This window comes from Rutilus rutilus, assembly GCF_951802725.1.
Source record: "Rutilus rutilus genome assembly, chromosome: 17".
In the NCBI taxonomy this organism is placed as follows: Eukaryota; Metazoa; Chordata; class Actinopteri; order Cypriniformes; family Leuciscidae; genus Rutilus; species Rutilus rutilus.
In genome coordinates, this window is record NC_140230.1 from 12,236,779 (window position 1) to 12,256,599 (window position 19,821).

Sequence of the window (19,821 nt, forward strand, 5' to 3'; positions counted from 1 at the left end):
TGTTGATCCAGGAATATTCCTTTAATGTGTTAGTGTTAAACGAAGTGCTTTAGTTACGTTACTTTCCATCCAAAGTTGAAAACTTAACTTGTGCGCAAAATTGGAATATCGCATAAAACATTTGAGAATAAAGCACCGTTTCCATCCAGTGAGCCGAAGAGAACTAAATCGTCACTTCCTGATAAACTGCCGCTAAATATCACTAAGAAAAATGAACGTTTCTGCAGTAGGAGAAGTGCACAAGTTTTTTTATGCACATTTTGGCATTTCCATACAACGATTTTTATTTTTTTTATGCAATATCACAAAATGCTCATAAATATTGGTGGATGGAAACAGTTGCAGAGCCTTTAAATTAGAGACACGTCTTGTGCTTGATTCATCATTGCATGTTATACACTTTGCAATCTTTAATCAAAATGTAACAAGCAGCAGGTAGAGAGGCTCAGAGAAATATAGGGCCTGGTTTCTGGGACAAAGTGTTGATCTCCACAGTATATTGCAAACTCTCATTCAGATCTGGCTCCCTTTCTAATGCAGAACACCCACTTCATGATCCAGGCAATTTCCAGTTCCAGTCTCTCGAAAATATGTGCATTAAGCTTTTCTGAACATTATGTTGGTAAAAGGGCTTGTGAGTGGGTTTCATGTTTACTAGACTGTTATGTCCAACGCTAGACCTTTATTAGTTTCAACAGAACTGTTGTATTCTTATATTAAAGGGACATTTCACCAGAACATACTAGTTACTTATACAAACCTGATTAAGTTTCTTTCTTCTGTTGAACACAAAGAAAGATATTTTAAAGACTATTGGTAACCAGACAGTGACAATAGCCATTGACTTCCATAGTATTTTTTTTTTTGGTCTGGTTACCAACATTTTTATAAAATATCTTCCGTTACAGTTACACAGGTTTGGAACAACTTGAGGGAGAGCAAAAGTGACCGAATTTTTTTTGGGGGGTGAACTGTCCCTTTAAAGTATACCGAGGGAAACAATGATGAATACAACTCAGAAAAATACCTACTTGACTTTTAAATCATTTACGCTCAATAGTGGTATTTAGAATAATTGAATTAGCTCAGGTCCAGGTTACATCATCTCGGTTTTAATTTGGAGAAAAGTGACCGTTTTTAAATTAGTAATTCATTTAGGGTGAAATTCCCAGTTGTCTGCATCAATAATACATGTGGACAGCGCTGTTATCTTATTTAAGCAGGTCTGCATTTGGCACTGCTCTCTAATTATCATATTCATGAAGTAAACAACCATTGTGAATAACTTTTGACTATAAACTAATGCACTACATGCCTAATGCATTTACGTACCACGAATAATCCAGTTCAATTCTGGTACAAAATCTAATATATATTAGGGATTATAAGGATATCAACTCCCAATGATAAGATGTAGTTCTTCACGATGTCCTTCAGCTCATAGTAAGTCTACTAAGGCCAAATGCACACTAGAAGATTGTCACAGCAACAGGTTATTTTTTTTTACAATATCCACACAAAAAGAATCATCACACATGGATGAGTGTGCTTTTGCCTCTGCTTCTCAGTGTCACGCTTGTGCTCATCAGGAGAGTGTGCACACCAGATAAGTGATGGACAGACACTGCTCTCTGGCTTAAAGCAATGAGCTTGAAACTTGTCTTGTACACTTGCTGAATGTGAAAGGATTTCTCACACATTGACTGACCTGTTTGGACAACTGCATTAAAGAAAATTAACACTTTTTTTTTTTTTTGAGTTTGCATGTGTGGGATATTGCAATCACTTGTTTCTCTTTTCCAGGTCTCAGTCAGACATGACGGTGGAATCAGTGGCTGCAGAGATTCTGAAGTCCATCGGGTCCCAGGCAGAATTGAGATCCACAGGACAGAGTTTCTCTCCAGCTATTTAATGCATGTATATATTTGCACTTATTTTGTAAGCTGTGTGTGAAAAACCTGCAGACTTGTAAATTTCACAATAGACTACTGAACACTTGTGAGAGTGGTTTGTAAAGTTTACTATGTAATTCTACAGTGAAATGTAACTCTTTAAATTTAGAATATTCCAGAAATTTTACAAAAATAAAAATGTTCACAAAATTAAATTTAGTCCATTTTATTGTTTAGCCAGGTCATAACCAAGTCTCCAACCAACAATTGCAGGCTACAATAATTAGGGGTTCTTTTCAAAACCTTTCTAAGCTACCATCAAAAAATAGATCAAGACAAGGAAAAAAAAAAAAAAGGAAAAAAAAAAAGAAAAGAAAAAAAGCTAAACTGGCCCCAACTGATTACAAACCCTTTGGAACATTTGCGATTTTCATTAAAGCAAGAGAACTGATATTTGGACTTCTCCAATTCTTGGTTTTATACAAAAGCTACACAATGTTACATTTGATAAGAATACAATTGAACTGATTAATTAGTGTTCTACACCATAAACTCGATAAAATCTTGGATGGATCATTACCACTATAACTCAACACTATGAGAGAGAAAGACAGTCGAAAGGAATACAAAGTTCTGCAAAGTAAAAGACGAGTATCATAAAGCAAGCTAGATAAGTACCATTACAGACTGAAATATCCTTTGAAAAATAAAAAGTAATAAAAAGTACAGGCAAGGCTAAGGTTGACAATTCCATCTTAGGATTTGCTTTTTGGGCTTTTCTTCTGTCAATCACACCAAATTCTGACCGACTAAGACCAGAACAAAAGTTTTACTTCCATGTGTTCCCATAGGAAACTCAGCTTGTATTAGTGTGTCAGGCACTTTCAGAGAAACTAGCCCACTCTCTTGAGCCCGCTCAGCAACTCTACAGGCCAAAATCACAATGCAGGTTCATTCAGATCAGACGACACAGCTGCAGCAGAGAGAAAAGAGGGGACAAACAGATTAGAATCCCATTAAACGCACACATACAGGACTGTAATCAATTCAGACGCAGCTCAGATTAGTTCTGCTACCGGCGTGCTTTACTCCAGCCACACACAGTGCGGTCAAGCACAGATCAAACGCAATCGGCCGCCTTGGTGCCTCACCTAAAAAGTCATTGTATTTACAGATCGGTATCGAACCAGGCCAGCTGATTGCTGTCGCCCGGCGGGAGGCCGTCGATCAGGTCCTGGGCGTGGCCGAGGTCGGGAAGGCCGTCTACGGGGTAATCTGGGCCGGGGTGGTGCCCGCCCATCTCGTGCTCCATCATGGGATCCATGCCCATGGCATCCTGCCCGTAACCTCCGGAATGGAAGGAGCGGTAGCTTGGGTCTGGAGGACGAGGGGAGTGGATGGGAAGTGGATGGGGAGTGGAGGGAGGGAGCACACACACACACACACACACAAACGTTAGAGGAAGCATATTAAACGGGCAGCTTACAATAGCACAACCTCAGACCCACAAGACCAGACTCAACTGGGAACTGGCATTCTCCATGAATAGTGTACACACAGAGCTTCGAGGACTATTAGATGTTTGCTTATCTATAATGAAAATGGTTAATTTATCTTGCCCTGCCCTCAATCAAATTGTACTGTCAATTCTGAAAGCTGAATTTAAGTCAGTGTAGTATTTTTATTATTACTGATCATTTGTTGAAATCACATTTCTTTTTCAATTTAGTCAGCCTAGAGTTATTCCAAACTTATATGAATAACTTTCTTCCATAAACCACAAAAGAAAACGTTAGCCTAAATGACTATTCACTCATTGCATAAAGTAATGAAAGTGAACAGTGACTGAGGCTGCCCGTTTCTAACATTATGCCTCACGTCTCATATTGTGAGGTGTCACGGGTTTTTTTTTTCAGGCCCCATTTAGTACCCTCTTCATGGAAAGTGCTAGGTGTGTTGGGCTCTAGGTTTGGTGGGTGAAGGCTGATGAAGCAGTGGATTAGTGCGCATCACACCCAGATGCTGAGAGCTGATCTCATTTCTGAGAATGATGAACCTACCGTCCTGTCTGTAGCCTAGAGGCTCTCCCTGTGCACCGATGTCCAGCCCTAGATCTCCAGTCTGCAAACAGACACGCAACAAACAGGATCCATGAGAGAAACTCACTTCAGCTTCTAATTCTGCATATATCAGGACTGAATCAGTGCCACAAATGCTTTCAAAGTGCTTGAGGCTCATGAAAACAATAATGCTTTGTTAGAATCACCTGCCCAGTAAATTCACAAATATAACACCCACATCTGTCATAACAGATTCTGTAACGCACTGGGAATTGATAGGCTTAATCTCCAGCAGGGCTCTGTGCCAGCGTTGATTGCAGGATTTAGCAGAGATGAGCCCCCTTACCTCGTTCCAGGTCATGGGCTCAGTTCTGAACAGAGAGCTGGTGAGCTCCACAGACAGTCGTTTCTTGTAGTCCTGGGGCTTATCCTCAGACATGCGGAACAGAACTGCAGCAGCGTACGTGGCTGTGGGCGAGAGATAGCAACGTTAGTGTGACCGAGAAAACATTCGAGCCAGCCCTGCTCACCTCAGCCGCTGCCTCCAGTGGAAAGCAGTGCAGAGCTGGGAAAACAAATCTGCATAGTGTTTCGTATTCACACTAGCTCCTCTTTTTACTCTGTGGAAGTTTAACTTGTTTCTGCAAACTTTATCTTGAGACATCAGTTGCTGCCATTATTATATTTATTTGATGTGTTTCTGCATTATTCTGTATGCGGGCGCACTCACCAACGCCCTCGTTTCTGGAGTGAAGGAGCTCTGTGAGGGGAGCGGTGGCTCCTTCTGCCTCGATGGCCTCGGCCGCCTCCTTATCCTGAGCCAGCTCACACAGCACGCCTGCAGCCACACGCTGGATGTTCTCGATAGGAGAATACAGCAACTGCACAGACAGACACACGTCAGAAACCGGTTCAGGAGATGGAAATGTAACTAATTGGCAGGAAACGAGGGTCACCCAAACTGTTCTTAATTCACTGAAACAGAACCATACATCGAGTGATAGTTTGATAAAACAATAGAATAATAGAGGTAAGAATGAATGTGCGAATGATCGATAGAACAAGCACTGGGCAGAACGATAGATTGACTGATAGACTGAACAAATGAGCAAACAAACAAAAGAGCAATAGATCAATAGACAGATAGAATGAACAAGCTGTAGATTGAATGACAGAATGATAGAATAAATGAGTGAACGAATAAAACAGTTAAAGTCAATAGAACGGCAGAACAATACAGCAGCTATATATAGAACGAACAAACATGACGAATGATGGAAAAGGCAGAAAGATCATCCAACGATAGGTAGATCAGTAGAAAGTAAAACAATAGAACAAATGACAAGACGACAGACAGATAGAGTGAGCTCTCAGCGACTGACCTGAACAAAGAGTGGAATAGTGTTGAGTCCTCTGATGACAATTCTGTTGTGAATGTCTCTGGCTAGAATGTGCAGCGCTCCAGTGCAGCCCTCCACAATCTCCTCCATCCGCACACCCTCCTGAAACACAACACACATGAACCTCATTGACCATGTCCTTCTGCAAGAAATATTCCAAGTGTGTACTAGGGCTGTCAAAATTGCTCAAGAATGACGTTCGAATATCCAACTAAACACAGTAGATGCGCTATTCACATTTGGTGTGAACGCACAGTAACGGTTTAAATGAACAACAATAAGCAAATGTTGAGTGCTGATCAAGAGTTTTGTGCAAGCAATTTAAGGTCGCGACTCTTGTCCCAAATATAGCAGGCTTCATTCAATGATTGAAACAAATATTATTAACATTACTTGAAGTTTTACAGTATATAGAACCAACATTGAACGCTCCGAGCGAGCTGTGCTGTGGTAAACATGGAACTTGACATGAAACGGTAAATAATCAAACCAGTGGAACCCTGCAGTGCATGAAACTGCTGTATCTAACCTACCTTATTCATGCAATATCTATTCAGTCAGTACAGTAGCCTACACTTTAGTGATGTTTCTGTTTAATGTTAACGCTTCTTCCTGTGACCTGTCCTCACTCGCAAAGCAGGCAGCGCGCCCACGGGCGTTTTTACACATTCGAATATAAATTTTCACATTCGAAATTCTGTTTTTTAAAACTATTCGAATATATATTTGAATTTAGAATATTCGTTGACAGCCCTAGTGTACTTTAACTTCTACGCTTATGTATAAATGGATTACAACATAAATTGGTCTGAAAGGTTTCATTTCACAATTCAGCTGCCTTAAAAAACTGCTGATCACGTGACCGTGACTCACCACAAACTGCTGCTGTGTTCCACCCATGGAGGTGCGTCTCTGAGTGTCCTGATGGGCCCTGACCAGAAGCTGCACCAGGCGGGGAATGGCACCCTGCTCTCTGAGCGGGGAGTGGTTGGCAGGGCACAGTGCCAGGTTACGGATCAGCCCGACGGTGGCCTGGGAGAGAAATACAGGGAGTGTTCGGTGTTAAACCTATTTTTATAAAAAAATATAAAAAAAAATCTCTTCACTCCAATTCAGGCACAATGAAAGCCACTAAAAGAACGGAGTGATGACCTCAAGTCACTTACATACCTTAATGAGAGGCCAATGTGAGGGAGGGTGGAGTAATTTGACCACCACAGGCAGCCCATAGTGCAGCCGCACTGCATTCTGGGCCATCTCTGCATCCTGGTGTCTGGATGTAAGGTGGCGGAGAGCACAGATAGCCGGCTCCGTGATGTCCTCTCTGTCCCCGGCTCGAAGAACAGTGCGCACGAGGGCCTCGATGCCACCCACTTGGCACACCATCATCTTGTTCTTGTAGTTGTTGCAGGTGAGGTTGGACAGGATTCCAGCAGCACACGTCACCACATTGATGTCATCTGAACCGAGCAACTGGACCAGGGTGCCCAAGAGCCCCTCCATGCCCTCCTGTAGATCAGAAGGATCCAGAGTTGAGATGCATATCTTTCTTCAACCCAGAATTTGCATCCATGACAAACTCAGTCCACGATTTGTTTAGTCCCGCACACGACCAGCCACAGCCATTCGTAACATTTTACAACACGTTACATGAGGTTGTAAGCCTACCATGAGTGGGTAAACGGTTAAATACACAAAATCATTCCAGAAATGTTTTGATAATTCAAGAAATCTGACGTCACAACAACAGCTGGGTGAAATGTACACATAGCGCAGGCATTACAACCAAATGTAGCATCCGTTCATGCTCCATCGACACTGTTCTTTTACAATTTGATGTCCTAACTGTGTGGGGTCAGAGCTGGCTACAGCCCACGACCCCCATCACAGACAAAGGCAGGAATGACTGTTACCTGCACATCTACTTCTGCTAAAGACGTCTTCTCCATGGAAACAATGGGGAGACAGAAAGAGAGGGCTCATGTAGGAAGAACAGAAGACAGCGTAAAAGAGCTGAGGGAGAGAGACAGAGACGGATCGGTACCTGTTTGGTGGCGGCATCTGAAAGATTCCTCAGTGTCCACAAGCAGTTCTGTACCAGTCGCTGACTGGGGTCTGTGAGATGGAGGCCGAGTGCTTGCATGCCACCTGAAAACAGACACAAAGCTTATTCAAACCATCCGAAATCCTCAACCTTCCGCTATAATATACTGGACCAAACTGAAGACAAATGGTCTCACCGGCCTCAACGATGGCAGGTTTGTTACTGGAGCACACAGACAGCACTTTGAGCACTCGACTGGTGGTCCACAATAGTTTCTCATAGGTGTAGGTCCTCATGATGTTGACCAGAGCCTGTGGGCCTCCGCTGGCCAGAATGATAAGCTGAAAAGAAAAGCAAATTGAATGAGTTTACTCAGTTTACCCAAGTTAACATTTTACAGTCCATCCTGCACAGCTCAAACAAGTGTAACTTTGTTAATAAATGACCAAAGATGCACAAAAACAGGAAAAATCACCAGAACAGAAATAAAGTACTACAAGTAATATAGTAGCGCTGCACGATTCATCAAAACAAACCCGTAATCGCAATGCAACAACTGATATAATTAAATATGTGCTGCATGTTTCAGAGGGAAGTGCGGCAATGTGCTCATTTACATGCAACCTCATGATCTAGTGTTTTCAGTGTCTCAGAACGGCTCGGTTCAAAGTAAAAGCTGCACCTCACAAATGCCGTTCTGCATGTGCTCTGAGTTTGAGTCGCTTGTAATGTGACAACCATCTTTTCAACTTGCAATGAGAAACAGGCTGTCAACAAGCGGTTTTCCACCTAGATAAAAGCTGGTAACACTTTATTTTAGTGTCCTTGTTAAATATGTTACATGTACTTGCCATAGTAATAACAGTAAATTATGCATGATTACATGCAACCAAATCCTAATCCTACCCTAACCCTATAATAAGTACATGTAGTTGCTTAATATTACTCAGCACTTAAATATATAATTACATTGTAACAATGACACCTTAAAAGTGTAACCTAAAAGCTCAATGGTTTAATGCTTGAAAAAAAAAAAAAATTAAGACAGCCATAAATATTAGTACTGTAATTGAGCAAATTGTGCAGCCCAACAAACAAGCACAGCAAACCTGGAGCATTTTTTTCCCAAATTGTGTGGCCCTATAATGTAGTCAGACATTGAGTGCCAAGGCGGCCAACATCAAGGTGCAAATAAAGAACAGTTCAAATCTAAAAATAGCAGAGGAATTTTGTTGCAGTGCTAGAATGACGAGTGATGTAAGAGAAAAAAACACTCCGTAAACAAGTGAAGTTGGCCAAGCACCCTGCTGTGATGTGCCTAGCTTTGAGAAGTTTTTGCTGCTTACTTTGCTTTCCTGATTTCCGTATGCCAGAATCTGAAGGCAGTCTGTCGTGATGGCGAGGAATTTCACATTTGTTTTGTTTAACAAGGCCACCATTTTCTGCAGGCCTCCGGCCAGACGGACGGCCATCTTGGCTCCTTCCTGGTGCAGTAGCAGGTTGTGTAGAGTTGTAATGGCATAAAACAGTACAGAGTCCACCGGGGAGCTGAAGAGACCAGAGCAAAATTAATTAGCACCAAACTACAGATAAATAATGGGATTCAAGCTTAAGCAACCAGAGCAGGTCTCAGTATGACTCAGCCTGCTGGTCCTTGAACTCCTACACACTACAACTTCCCAGATTCAAAAGATTCATAGGATATACATCCACATTGTGGTTGATATATGTCTGCTTAAAATTAGGACATGAAGAACAACCAACCCAAGCATTTTGACGAGGGCAGGGATGCCTCCCGATTTGAAGATGGCGAGCAGGCCTTCTCTGTGGTGGGAAAGGTTGTGTAGGGTGCCGGAGGTGCAGCGGGCCGTTTCTACATCACTAGTGTTCTGCATGGTCCTCACAATGGCTGACACCATCTGTGGGGATCGCATGATGGCGTGACGAGAGGCCTCCTTCTTAGAGAGCTGATGCACCATAACAGCTGCCTTATTAACCACCACCTGATGGAAAAAGAAGAAAAAACAAGCCATTAGCAGTGCACTCACAGTGTCACAGCACTGACTGTTTTTGACAATCTATCTGGCTTCCAACCTGATCCTCATCATTCAGTAGTTTGGTGAGCTCTGGAATGGCGCGGGTGGCCAGCTCTGCATCGTCCTGGTAGTTGATGAGGTTGACCACGGCGTGTTTGAGCATCTGTGAGGGCTCGGCCAGGCGCTGGACGTTGGTGGGGTGAGCAGTGTCGAACTGTGTGGAAGGTATCTGCATGCCCTCATCTAGAGTCTCTGGGAACATGGCCGCCCGGACTCTCTGGGCTCTGGTCATGGCGTACTGCCCATCAATGTCTACAGAGAAGCAAAGTACTATATTAAGCAACTGACTTGTGCACAGTTAATCAAAATGACTTCAAAGATCTAGTATGCCTATGAATATAATCAAGTGATTGTTAATTCCACATTGAAAAGATACAAACAAGCCAGTACAATAAGCAATTGTCTCAGTGCCATGTCTTACAATAACCCTTGTGAGTGCAGTTCATAGTTTAAATAAGTGAATTGTGCATTTTCCATTCCAACATTCCAGGGATTTTTTGACTCTGTACGTTAAACCCTTTATTTGGATTTTTTTAAACATTCTTTCCATCATTTCTCAGATATTTCTAAAAATTAAAACATGAGACAATAGAATTAACACATACCTGCTACCTGGTCCTGGTTGAAGGACTGGTTAAAGCCCTGCTCCCACTCATATAGCACCTGATTGTCCACATCTTCATCCTCTGGGTTGCCCTTGCCGCTCAGGGACGGGGCAGTGGTTGTGGCGCCAGAGTGGATACCTGAGTCCAGGTAAGACTGCTGCTGCCAATGGCTGACCGCAGCCTTGCGATCCGGCTCCATGGCCATGTCCAGCTCCATCAAGTCAGCTGCACATGAAACATTACACAATGAGTTAATAAATAGCATTTAGTTAATAAATAAATAGTATTTTAACTCTTCAACATGTTTCTATAGTAAAATATTTTTGGCGTAACAAGTTGTGAAGCAGAAATGTTCGAAGAACTTACATTGGGTAGCCATGATTCTCTCACAGCCAAGGACAGCTTCCTAATCTGAAATACACACAGCAACATAGTTAATTTCACATTCGCAGTGCCAACTCTCTCTCTCATATAGTTGAACACAGCTCAAACACATTCCAGAGAAGTCCAGCATGCAGCACACACAAGCCCCAGTGTTCGGACTGAAAGCTCTCTGTCTCCTAACCTGACTGCAGCTGGGATGAAAGAGTGAGGCAGGATATGCCGCACTACACACACAGCTACTCTTATTATCTGCAGGTCTCTCACGATACTCCCCGGAAAGACATGAACAATAAACACTGCTACAGGAAATCAAAGGTCTTTGTGATCATTCAGGAATGTAGGGGTTATTGTAGCAGTTTCTCCATTTATCCTTCAAAACTGTGCATTTATCAGCCACGAAAAAAAAAAAAATTGGTCAAGACTTTGTTACAAAGTTATTACGTGACGTATATAAAACAATATAAATTACATCAAGGTAACATTATCTACCGAGCTGACAACAATGAGGTTTTGTTGATAGTGACTATATTAAAATGTTGAGAAAACAAATGCCATCTTTTTTTAATCAGCAAAAAGTTCGCATTTTTAGCGGTGTAATTTCCTGCCATCACTGCAGATATTGCAAATTAAAACATTATTTTTGCATTGAAGAAGGTTCAAAGAAATGAATATATTTTTTTCTATATATTTCAAAACAATGTCATTTTCCGCTTAAACATAGTCCTGAATATATCAGGACTCGATGACATTTCTGGCAAAAAAAAACAACAACCCATATACAAATCCATATTTGGCATTTTACAAAGTCATTCCATCACAAGCATGATAATAAAGCTTGACCTATTAGTGTCACTCCAAACATCCACCTCCATCTCCTCCTCTAAGCCATTCACTAGCAAAAGAGCTGCTAAAGGTTTATATGACCTTCAATAATGTGCTCAGCCAGAAACCCCACCGTCAAAACAGCGTCAATATGCACATGACATTCTTTGCTGATTGCCCATCAACGCCGGCCGTTAACACCTACTGAAACGATACTGAATTCAGTGTCTCAGTCCAGGGGGCCCCAGTCTCCTTCCCTTTTGTGAGGCCTCCTCCTGAATTACCATAACACAAGCCCAGAGCCCACCTCCTTTATTCAGATGTACAACACCCCTCTCCCAAGTCAGCAGGCAGAACGCAACCCCTCTCCGAGACATCCAACATTCACATGTAGCCTTGAGACTGAAACTGGCTGCCCATGCCTCTCCATTGTGCTGGTTAGCAAAACATACTGTTCCTCTCAGTAAAACAACTCCTGCAAAACACAAACATGTTGCAGCATGTGAAAAGCTCACTCGGAAGAACGTTTCAGCAAGCTCTCGTCAACATTTTGCTGTTCTTGTTCAAGAGCTGTTAGTATATGTCGAACAACACCTCAAGAGGTTTAGCTTTATGACGCAGCAAGGACGTGACAATTATTCAGAGAAAAACTACTTTCCTGTGCATTCGGCTCTATAGTCTCGCGCACATTCACTATTGTCAGGATTTGGCTCTCGAAAGCAGCCTCAAAGTTCAGGAGCTGAATTAGGTCAAGTAAAGAAAAGCTAGACTGGAATACAGAAGTGTTTGGTGTTGCACAGTCTATTATATGGATAAACCTCAACTATTAAGAAATAATGGGGCTTTAAGTTATAACACAACAGATTGAACACTGAGGCAACAAAATAGTGACGCGGCGGACTTTCATGAGCATACTTAGTCTATTTTGTGCACAAAACAAGGACACAACAGGTAAGGCAACTACAGCATGTTAGACGAGTCTCAGCTTTCAAATTTAATTGTCAGTTTTATCATTAAATTCGCAAAATAAATGTGGTTTTGGAACTCTTTAATGTGGTGTGACATATCTAGAGGTGCAAATCTTCACTTGCCTCACGATTACAATTCAGAGGGTAACGTTTCGAGTATAAAACTACGCGCAAGTTGTGTGCGCGGAACACACATCCGAAGCAAGCGCACAGAAAGCCGCCTCTCAGACTGATGAATTGAGTTCTCTTTCACTTCTTCACAAAACTGTCAAAATGCGTGTGTTGGCAAGTATTCTTGAAAACAGTCTATGTCATGTCTAAAGTGACATCTAAAGCAGTTGAGAAATAAAAAGCATGTGTACAGTATCAGTATATTGGATCCTTGCATTATGTCTTAAAGTGACAGCAGCCTAATATTCCTGCTGCTGTCTGTATTACTAGTTAATCAAACAACTAAGGGTGACGAAAAATCACTCGCTGATCTTGACTGAATAACTTTTGTAAATTAAGAATCAATCATGTTATTTATACAATGAAGATTATATGCAGTGTTATTTTATATTTGATTTAATTTCTCTACCTGAAAAAAAAACTGTTTTATTTGTGTTTGTACTATTGTATTTATGCTATTGTTTTTAACAATATTTTAAATTTATATGGGTTAGGCTAGTAGTTTTTAGTGTTATAACCTTATTTATTAAGGTTATGGGTCAAAAACAAAGAAAACAATAAGTAGACTATTTTTTTATTTAATTTTTTATGGTGGGGCAAGTGAAAAATTAACCACTAGAAATCCTTAGCATTGAGTCCTGTTACAAATAAAATGATTCTTATTAAAGCTGCAAAAGTTTAGTCAAGATCAGCGAGTGATTCTCTACTTTTTTTTTGCTGCTTGATTAATGAGACTTTAATGAGGTTTATTATATTAGGACCATGCAAGGATCTAATATAAATGTTACAAATTCGATTTTTACCCCAACTGTTTACGATTAACTTAAGACATAACCGACAATGTTTACGTGAACACTTGCCAAGACAGATATTTTAAATGAACTATTCAATTGCTACTAAAGAGAACTGAATTTAAAAGAGAACTGTCTTTGTGTGCAAGCTTCGGGTGTGTGTCAGCGAGAGTAACGCATTGTGAGATTTTTCGTGGCTTATTGCGCTTAATTCTGTTTAAAATCAAGCATGTCCTGCACCTTTTCACATTCATACATGCAATTTTCGTAAAAACCGAAACATCAAACACAACTGCTTTGCTTCCAAAAAACATATGCAACTTTTATTAATATCTAACAAGAGTAGCCTACTTTATTTACGATAAAACAGCACATTAATATGTATTATAGTCCTATTTAACGTTTGTTTTTAAGCATCGATGCAGAATCAATCACATCAGCATCAATGATGCATTGTATAAATTATTATATTCCACAGCTCTAGACAAACCGCTATAGTTCAAATCACAAATTAACATTAGAAGGCAAATTGAAAGAAACAGTATGACTTTTACTTAACCTGTTAGTGATGTCTTTAATGTATGTTTGAAGAAATATTTTAAGTAATTACATCCACAGTTTTAACAATGAATTGGAATAGAACAATTATATTAAAAGGTTGTTATAAAAACAGGCTAATGATCAATCAAATGTTTGTATACAACTAATTATTTAATTTATAAAATGATTAAACTATTTTAGGTATCATCACTATAGCAATCAAACTGTAGCGCAGCTCAACAATAAAACCAAAAGCAGGCCGTGCTGTGAATGCTTTAGTTTTTACGAATGGAAATCTCACCTGGACCAACACAGGGGTGCCAAAACAAACCCCTGGCCCATGAGAAAAATGGAATTGACACCAAAGAAAACAAAAATCTCTCAATCCTGCGCAGCTCCACGTCGAACCGAGTCAAAATGACAGGGTCAGCTCATGTTATATGTATGCGGCAATAACGAGGACAGCTCCTCTAGGAGGCAGCTTTCAGTATTCTGAATGCAGAGCATGGAAAGCGTGTTTGATAAGGGGATGTGTAAAACAGTGCTGCTGTGGCACTCCGCCTGGGGCTGCTGAGAGTTTCACAGCAGTCAGCCAGTCGCTTGGTCTGTGGCTCACAACATCTGGAGTCAATTGGAGAGATAAACCCAGCAGCATTCAGGCTTTAACCCCCCTGCGGTATTACAGCTCGCTTTCGCACGCAACGTGAGGTGCCAACTGAGCCTCAGCCTCCAAGAAATCCCACACACAAGCTACACTTAATCAGTCCTCTCGCTCGCAAGCAAATGAGAAGTATGGAAATAACTCCTAACAAACCACCACAGGTTAGTCTGTGTCACTGATGAGGTCATGCTGGATATATTTAGATGATCGAACTGACTCAACCCTTTAAAGAACTCAATTGCTGGGTTATACAATCATGTGAATGGGCAGTGTGATAATACAATGACGAAGAGAAAAGCGTCTGGGTGAGCTCTTCTGAATTTGACTCTAGCTGAACTTCACTAGTTTCTTTATTACAATACACAGATAGACTGGCTCGGGTATGAAGAATCCCAACCATAATAACCGTGTGTTTTTCACTGCCGGGCCAATATGCACATCTGAAACCAATCTGAATGTTTTGGTACCTCTACTGGGTGGAACATGGGTGGACTTGCACACGGAAAAATGTGAGAAGGGGGGGGGATGCACAGTCCGCATAGAGATCTACCAGAGAGGCTACTAACAATGAGCAACAAATAAGCACTTCATTACTCAAAGCTTGAATTTGACTTGGAACCTGGCACACAAATCTATGTTACGCATACATCGAATTTCAGAGTCAGCATCGTGGGGAAAAGCTGACGTCTGCATCACAAGACAATAGCCTGGACCAAACTCTTATTTTGCCATTGGTTACTTCATCCCCAAGCAAGTCTACATGAAACTTTGCATTGAAATAAGTGTGAAGCCAAAACCAGAATACAGTTTATTTATTATAAAAATAAAATAAAAAATAAACTGTTCATTTAAAATGCACTAATGTAATACATTATTCATTACAGCGCACCTGGTCTTTGCATAGTGAAAGTATCTGGCATATGGTACTAAAACAGATCAGCTACAAAAAAAAAGGCAAAACAAACAGCAAAAGTTCTCCCAAACCCTGTGCCCATTCCACACTCCACCATGGGCTTCTCCGAAGAAACATGAGGCTTGAGAAGACTGGGGCATTTGTTTGTAATCCTTGGCATTCAAGCAGCATGTGAATTTAAATACCCCCCAAATGGCTTGAGCCAAGTGCCCGTTGTGACCAGGGGCATCCAGCTTAGACAGCGATTTCAACACCTGCATTCGATTTCGGAAATCTGCCTATTGTGTGCAGCATTTCAAAAGATGCAAGCTCCCAGGAACATCCAATACTACACATCTGCTCCCAATGTGTCAACGGTGATGAGAGATGCTGTAACAGCCCGAGCCTGCGCACATGAATACAGCTTGGCTCAATGTATTCTGAATTTAGTCAAAAACGCACTATAGCCTCTCTGTATGACCTAAAGACACTTCTGTTTGGAGAGTTCAGGCATAAAGACTCAAAGGAAACATTGGGGGAACATTGTGTCTGTCAGACAAACACTTAGTCCCCAGAAAATGGAAAAGGACTAAAAAGGACTTTAATGGAAAAACTAAAACTTTAAAGTATTCTAAAAGTGCTGGCATGCTTGATAATGCACATGACTGCCATGCTGAATAGGTGGCGATGTATGAGAACTATCACAGGCATTTTATTAACTTAGATAGGATAAAATTAATAATTTATTTTGGTCCCAAAAAAAAAAAGCAGGTAAAAATGACTAATGCTTTCTTTTGAATGTTTTTGCACGATTTTCCCCAGGTAAAAAATCTACTTAACAAAATTTAGTAATATTTCTCAATTTTTAAGGAAAGTGTTTACACAAAATCTTAATTTCAGACAGATTTAAACAGATGCTTGTCACTGCACTGACATTAGCACAGCTATGCTCAATGAATGAAGCAACAAACACCATAGTCAATCACACAAACATGCTAAAACCTGTGGTTGCCACACTAACAGATACTCTAAAATATCCAACATAACTGATTAAATACTTTGCCTTTACTCAGTGCATAAAATAAAACTTGGGCCGAATTTCAACATCTCCTCTGCAAAGCATGGGAAATAAAAATCTACCCATGCATTAAAGTTAAAACAACCAAAAATGAGTCCCAAAGCAAATTAAGTAACCTTCAATTCTACATATTTAAGTGGACTATACAAAATTAAATTACGTTTAATAAAACATTCAGCAATGGTGTTGCTTTCGCTCATTTTAATTAAGTAAATTGAACAAGCAGTAAAAATATTTTCCCAGTGAATTCTCAGAACCTACTAAACCACCACAAAGTGTCATGGGGGAAAAAACATGGATTAGTTCCTACAAGCAGGAATAAAAAAACGAAAAAGACTTGAATGCCTAATGTTTATGGAAAAGTAAGGAAGCTATGCATTCTGCCTAAAGTTAGCAGAAGTGGAGGAAAAGGCACATTTGTTTGGTTTTCGTTTTAATCCACGTGAATCATTAACAAATGTACTGCCAGTTGTGGTTTCAGGGGCGGCTACGGTATCATATGTTGTGCTAAATAATGAACCCTTTAACACTAAATAAATAGATATAAATCCACGCCTTTGCAGGAAAGAATGCGATCATTTCACACACTAAACATTAGTAAAGCTGGAGTCAGACGGGTGTAATGTGAAGAAGTGATGTACGGGTCCGCAGAGCCCGATGATCCCCACCCCCATCAGCACGAGCTCCAGCAGAGTCAGGTTTCACTCAAGCTCCTCCTCGACTTCCTCTCAACGGACAAACACTTTAAATGCCTTTGTTTGTTTCTTACTGAGAAACTTGGATATGGGTCATGTTTACTACCGCGTGATTTTACTAAAATCATAAGCGTTTATAACTCAAGGTGATACAGCTGGCCAGGCATTTGAGCTAAAAATGTTGCTAAAAACTTACTGTCCTCCAGATTTGACGAAGTCACAAAAAAAGTCAACATCTCGGGTTCAGTAAATCCGCAAACACGAGCTTGAAAAGTCAACAAAAAGACAGCTAGTTTATATTAGTTAACCAAAGCCTAAGTTTTAACCCAACGTTACCACATCCCCGACTTTAAACAAACACATAATTTATACTGCCGTCAAACCAAACCAACTTTTGTTGTTGCATTTTCCTGTGAGAATTCGCAGAGAAGTTAATAAATCGTGTAAAAAGGAGAGTGATATCCAGTTGAGTTGTCGGAGGATTTTACATGGTCTCCACAAAACACTTTCCCAGCCCTAAAATGCTAACCAAGCTAGCACCAAATACACTAAATGTCTATACTCTGAGCTTCAAATACACCTTTTCCGATGTATACATTAAAACGCCTACAGAATAACAGTCGAACAAATCCGCGTTTATATGAGTCAATGTAACGTTAGGTGGAATTTCGGTCGTGATTTTGCAGCAAATCTATCCAGTGGCTGATGATCTCCTCCTCATTCCCCACAGCTGCAGAGAGACATTCCCTCCGAACATTCCACACAATAACCAACAACACGTTTTATTGGCGAACACTTACCTGTATCAAAAGCTGTATATTCCCTTTTCGCGTTTCAGTACTTAAACACGAATAATGGCGACAATCCGTTGAGAAATTTTGAGTGAATGACCCGCAGCTCCTGCTGAGAGTGAATGTGTGCGCGAGGACTCCGCGCTCGCGCAGCAGCAGCACACTGGGAAAGATGGCGTCACTCCATGTGTGCGCGAGCCATTATAAAAACTCCTACCCATACCATATCCTGCCGCCTTCCGGAAAACTAGATCCCGTGCCGCCGGATCTTTATCGTAAAGAAACCAAAAGCGGTTTCCATACCCAAAAACGACATACAGAGATACAAATTAGTAGTGTTGGATATGGCTGCGCGCTGACCGACCGAAATGTGAGATCGTTTTTAGGGAGTATGTAAAATAAGGATTCGTGCGTAGGAATACACTAGCTACACGGCTGTGGTGCGGCAAGGGGGCGCACCTATTCATTAAGTTTTATGACTCTCGCATTAAAGAGAGTGTGTAGTGTTGACGGGAAGCAACGCGACAAGACGACTAACCTAATATCATGAATTTAAAAAAAAAATAAGAAAAAAAATAAATGTCTGTATATCTTCCTAGCAAACGAGAGCAAAAATGGGCTCGGCGATATTAGGTTTTAGAGACGGAGGAAGTTTTTCCATCTCTCTCCCCATAAAACAATGCAGCGAGGATCGGAAAACTACTGGATTAAACCACTGAGACATTTTACTTTATATATGCTAAAATATCCATCCGTTTAATTATATATTGTGTATACCATAATTCAAAACTAGAAAAGCACCGAGGACATATTTTCGGCTGCAGCAGATTGTTGGTTTCACGAAAGGGAATATTCGATGTATGACGTTTAAACCCCTGAAAATGACTGTAAACATTTGAAATGACCGTACATATCTAATACATGGCCTTTCAACGTGCATATTTTGCATGTTTACAAAACACAATTCGTGTCGTGACTGTGTGAAGCTGTCATGTTGAGACTGGTTCTTACCTCAACTCTTCCCTGAGTTCCCATGGAAAAATAGAGAGGAGGGGCTGAGGAAACACAACAGTGCCAAAACACACTTGGACCAAATTATGGCTTAATACAATCATCTTTAATTGTCACAGTATTGACATTAATTATGGTATTTTGTATACCTTGTTATGACAACATTGTCATTGGTTGCCCCCTAGTTTGGACCCCTGTGCTCCATTCACTTATTGAAATCTTATTGAGAATAGAAGTCATCACCATTAAAACTCTTAACTAACAGTATGTAACATAGCCTATATGTCAACAGCAAACAAGATATGTGGGTTTTGGGGTTTACTATTGTCTATATTTGATATCTTTAATACTAAAAAAAAATTTAAACAAAACATTTTCCCTCAGTCTATGACATTAAAAGCAGAACAGGCTAAAGCTGCCTTATTTTAATATGCATGCAATATTGTGTACTGGATTCAAAATGCTACAATTCAGTTGTAGTTCAATACTCACATTCACCCTTTCATATTAAATAAACATTAACCCCCATCAAGATTTTTTTTATTTTATTTAATTCCATAAAATTATATTTGAATGCTTTTTACATTTTACAATGTTTATTAATTGCAGCCCAGATATTTTTAATCCTATAGAATTAACGTCTAATGTTATCCTCTCTTCCTATCTCTTTTAAACAGCCAAGCTATCTAGATTTAGCTTTTAAATAGCTAAATAGAAATATATCTAAAGTTTGAAATTATATGTAGTACTATATATTTCAATTGTGGATGCTAAGAAAGCTAATATAAATAATAATAATAATAATTAAATTGAAAATATCATAATTGATACTAGAATATATTTTTATATTTATGGTACGAAAACAGTATATAAGCAATTATTTCAGTGCATTTGAACGTTTTTCCAGTTAACTTAATTTG

General features: G+C 40.3%; 2 protein-coding genes across 3 annotated transcripts in view; one reads left to right on the forward strand and one right to left on the reverse strand.

The window, feature by feature from the left end:
• Window positions 1-2,111, forward strand: part of ulk4 (unc-51 like kinase 4) — a 199,133-nt gene extending 197,022 nt beyond the window's left edge. Inside the window, exon 37 of the mRNA XM_084435286.1 lies at window positions 1,804-2,111. Within this exon, the coding sequence (XP_084291412.1) occupies window positions 1,804-1,912 (109 nt within the window). The 3' untranslated portion in view covers window positions 1,913-2,111. The remainder of the gene's footprint in view (window positions 1-1,803) is intronic.
• Window positions 2,103-18,262, reverse strand: ctnnb1 (catenin (cadherin-associated protein), beta 1). 2 transcript variants are annotated; one of them, XM_084435287.1, is made up of 17 exons: window positions 17,900-18,090; window positions 10,464-10,508; window positions 10,098-10,322; window positions 9,491-9,744; window positions 9,161-9,399; window positions 8,743-8,944; window positions 7,593-7,737; window positions 7,397-7,500; window positions 7,266-7,292; window positions 6,523-6,861; window positions 6,226-6,384; window positions 5,335-5,454; window positions 4,683-4,833; window positions 4,299-4,420; window positions 3,953-4,013; window positions 3,044-3,269; window positions 2,103-2,865 (listed from the first exon to the last, which is right to left on the reverse strand). In XM_084435287.1, exons 2-16 carry the CDS (start codon window positions 10,474-10,476, stop codon window positions 3,061-3,063), a joined length of 2,370 nt encoding a protein of 789 aa, XP_084291413.1. In that variant the 5' UTR covers window positions 10,477-10,508; window positions 17,900-18,090; the 3' UTR covers window positions 2,103-2,865; window positions 3,044-3,060. The 2 variants fall into 2 exon arrangements, with proteins under 2 accessions (XP_084291413.1, XP_084291414.1); XM_084435288.1 differs by lacking the exon at window positions 7,266-7,292 and having other exon boundaries at window positions 17,900-18,262.
• Window positions 18,263-19,821: the final 1,559 nt, after the last annotated feature.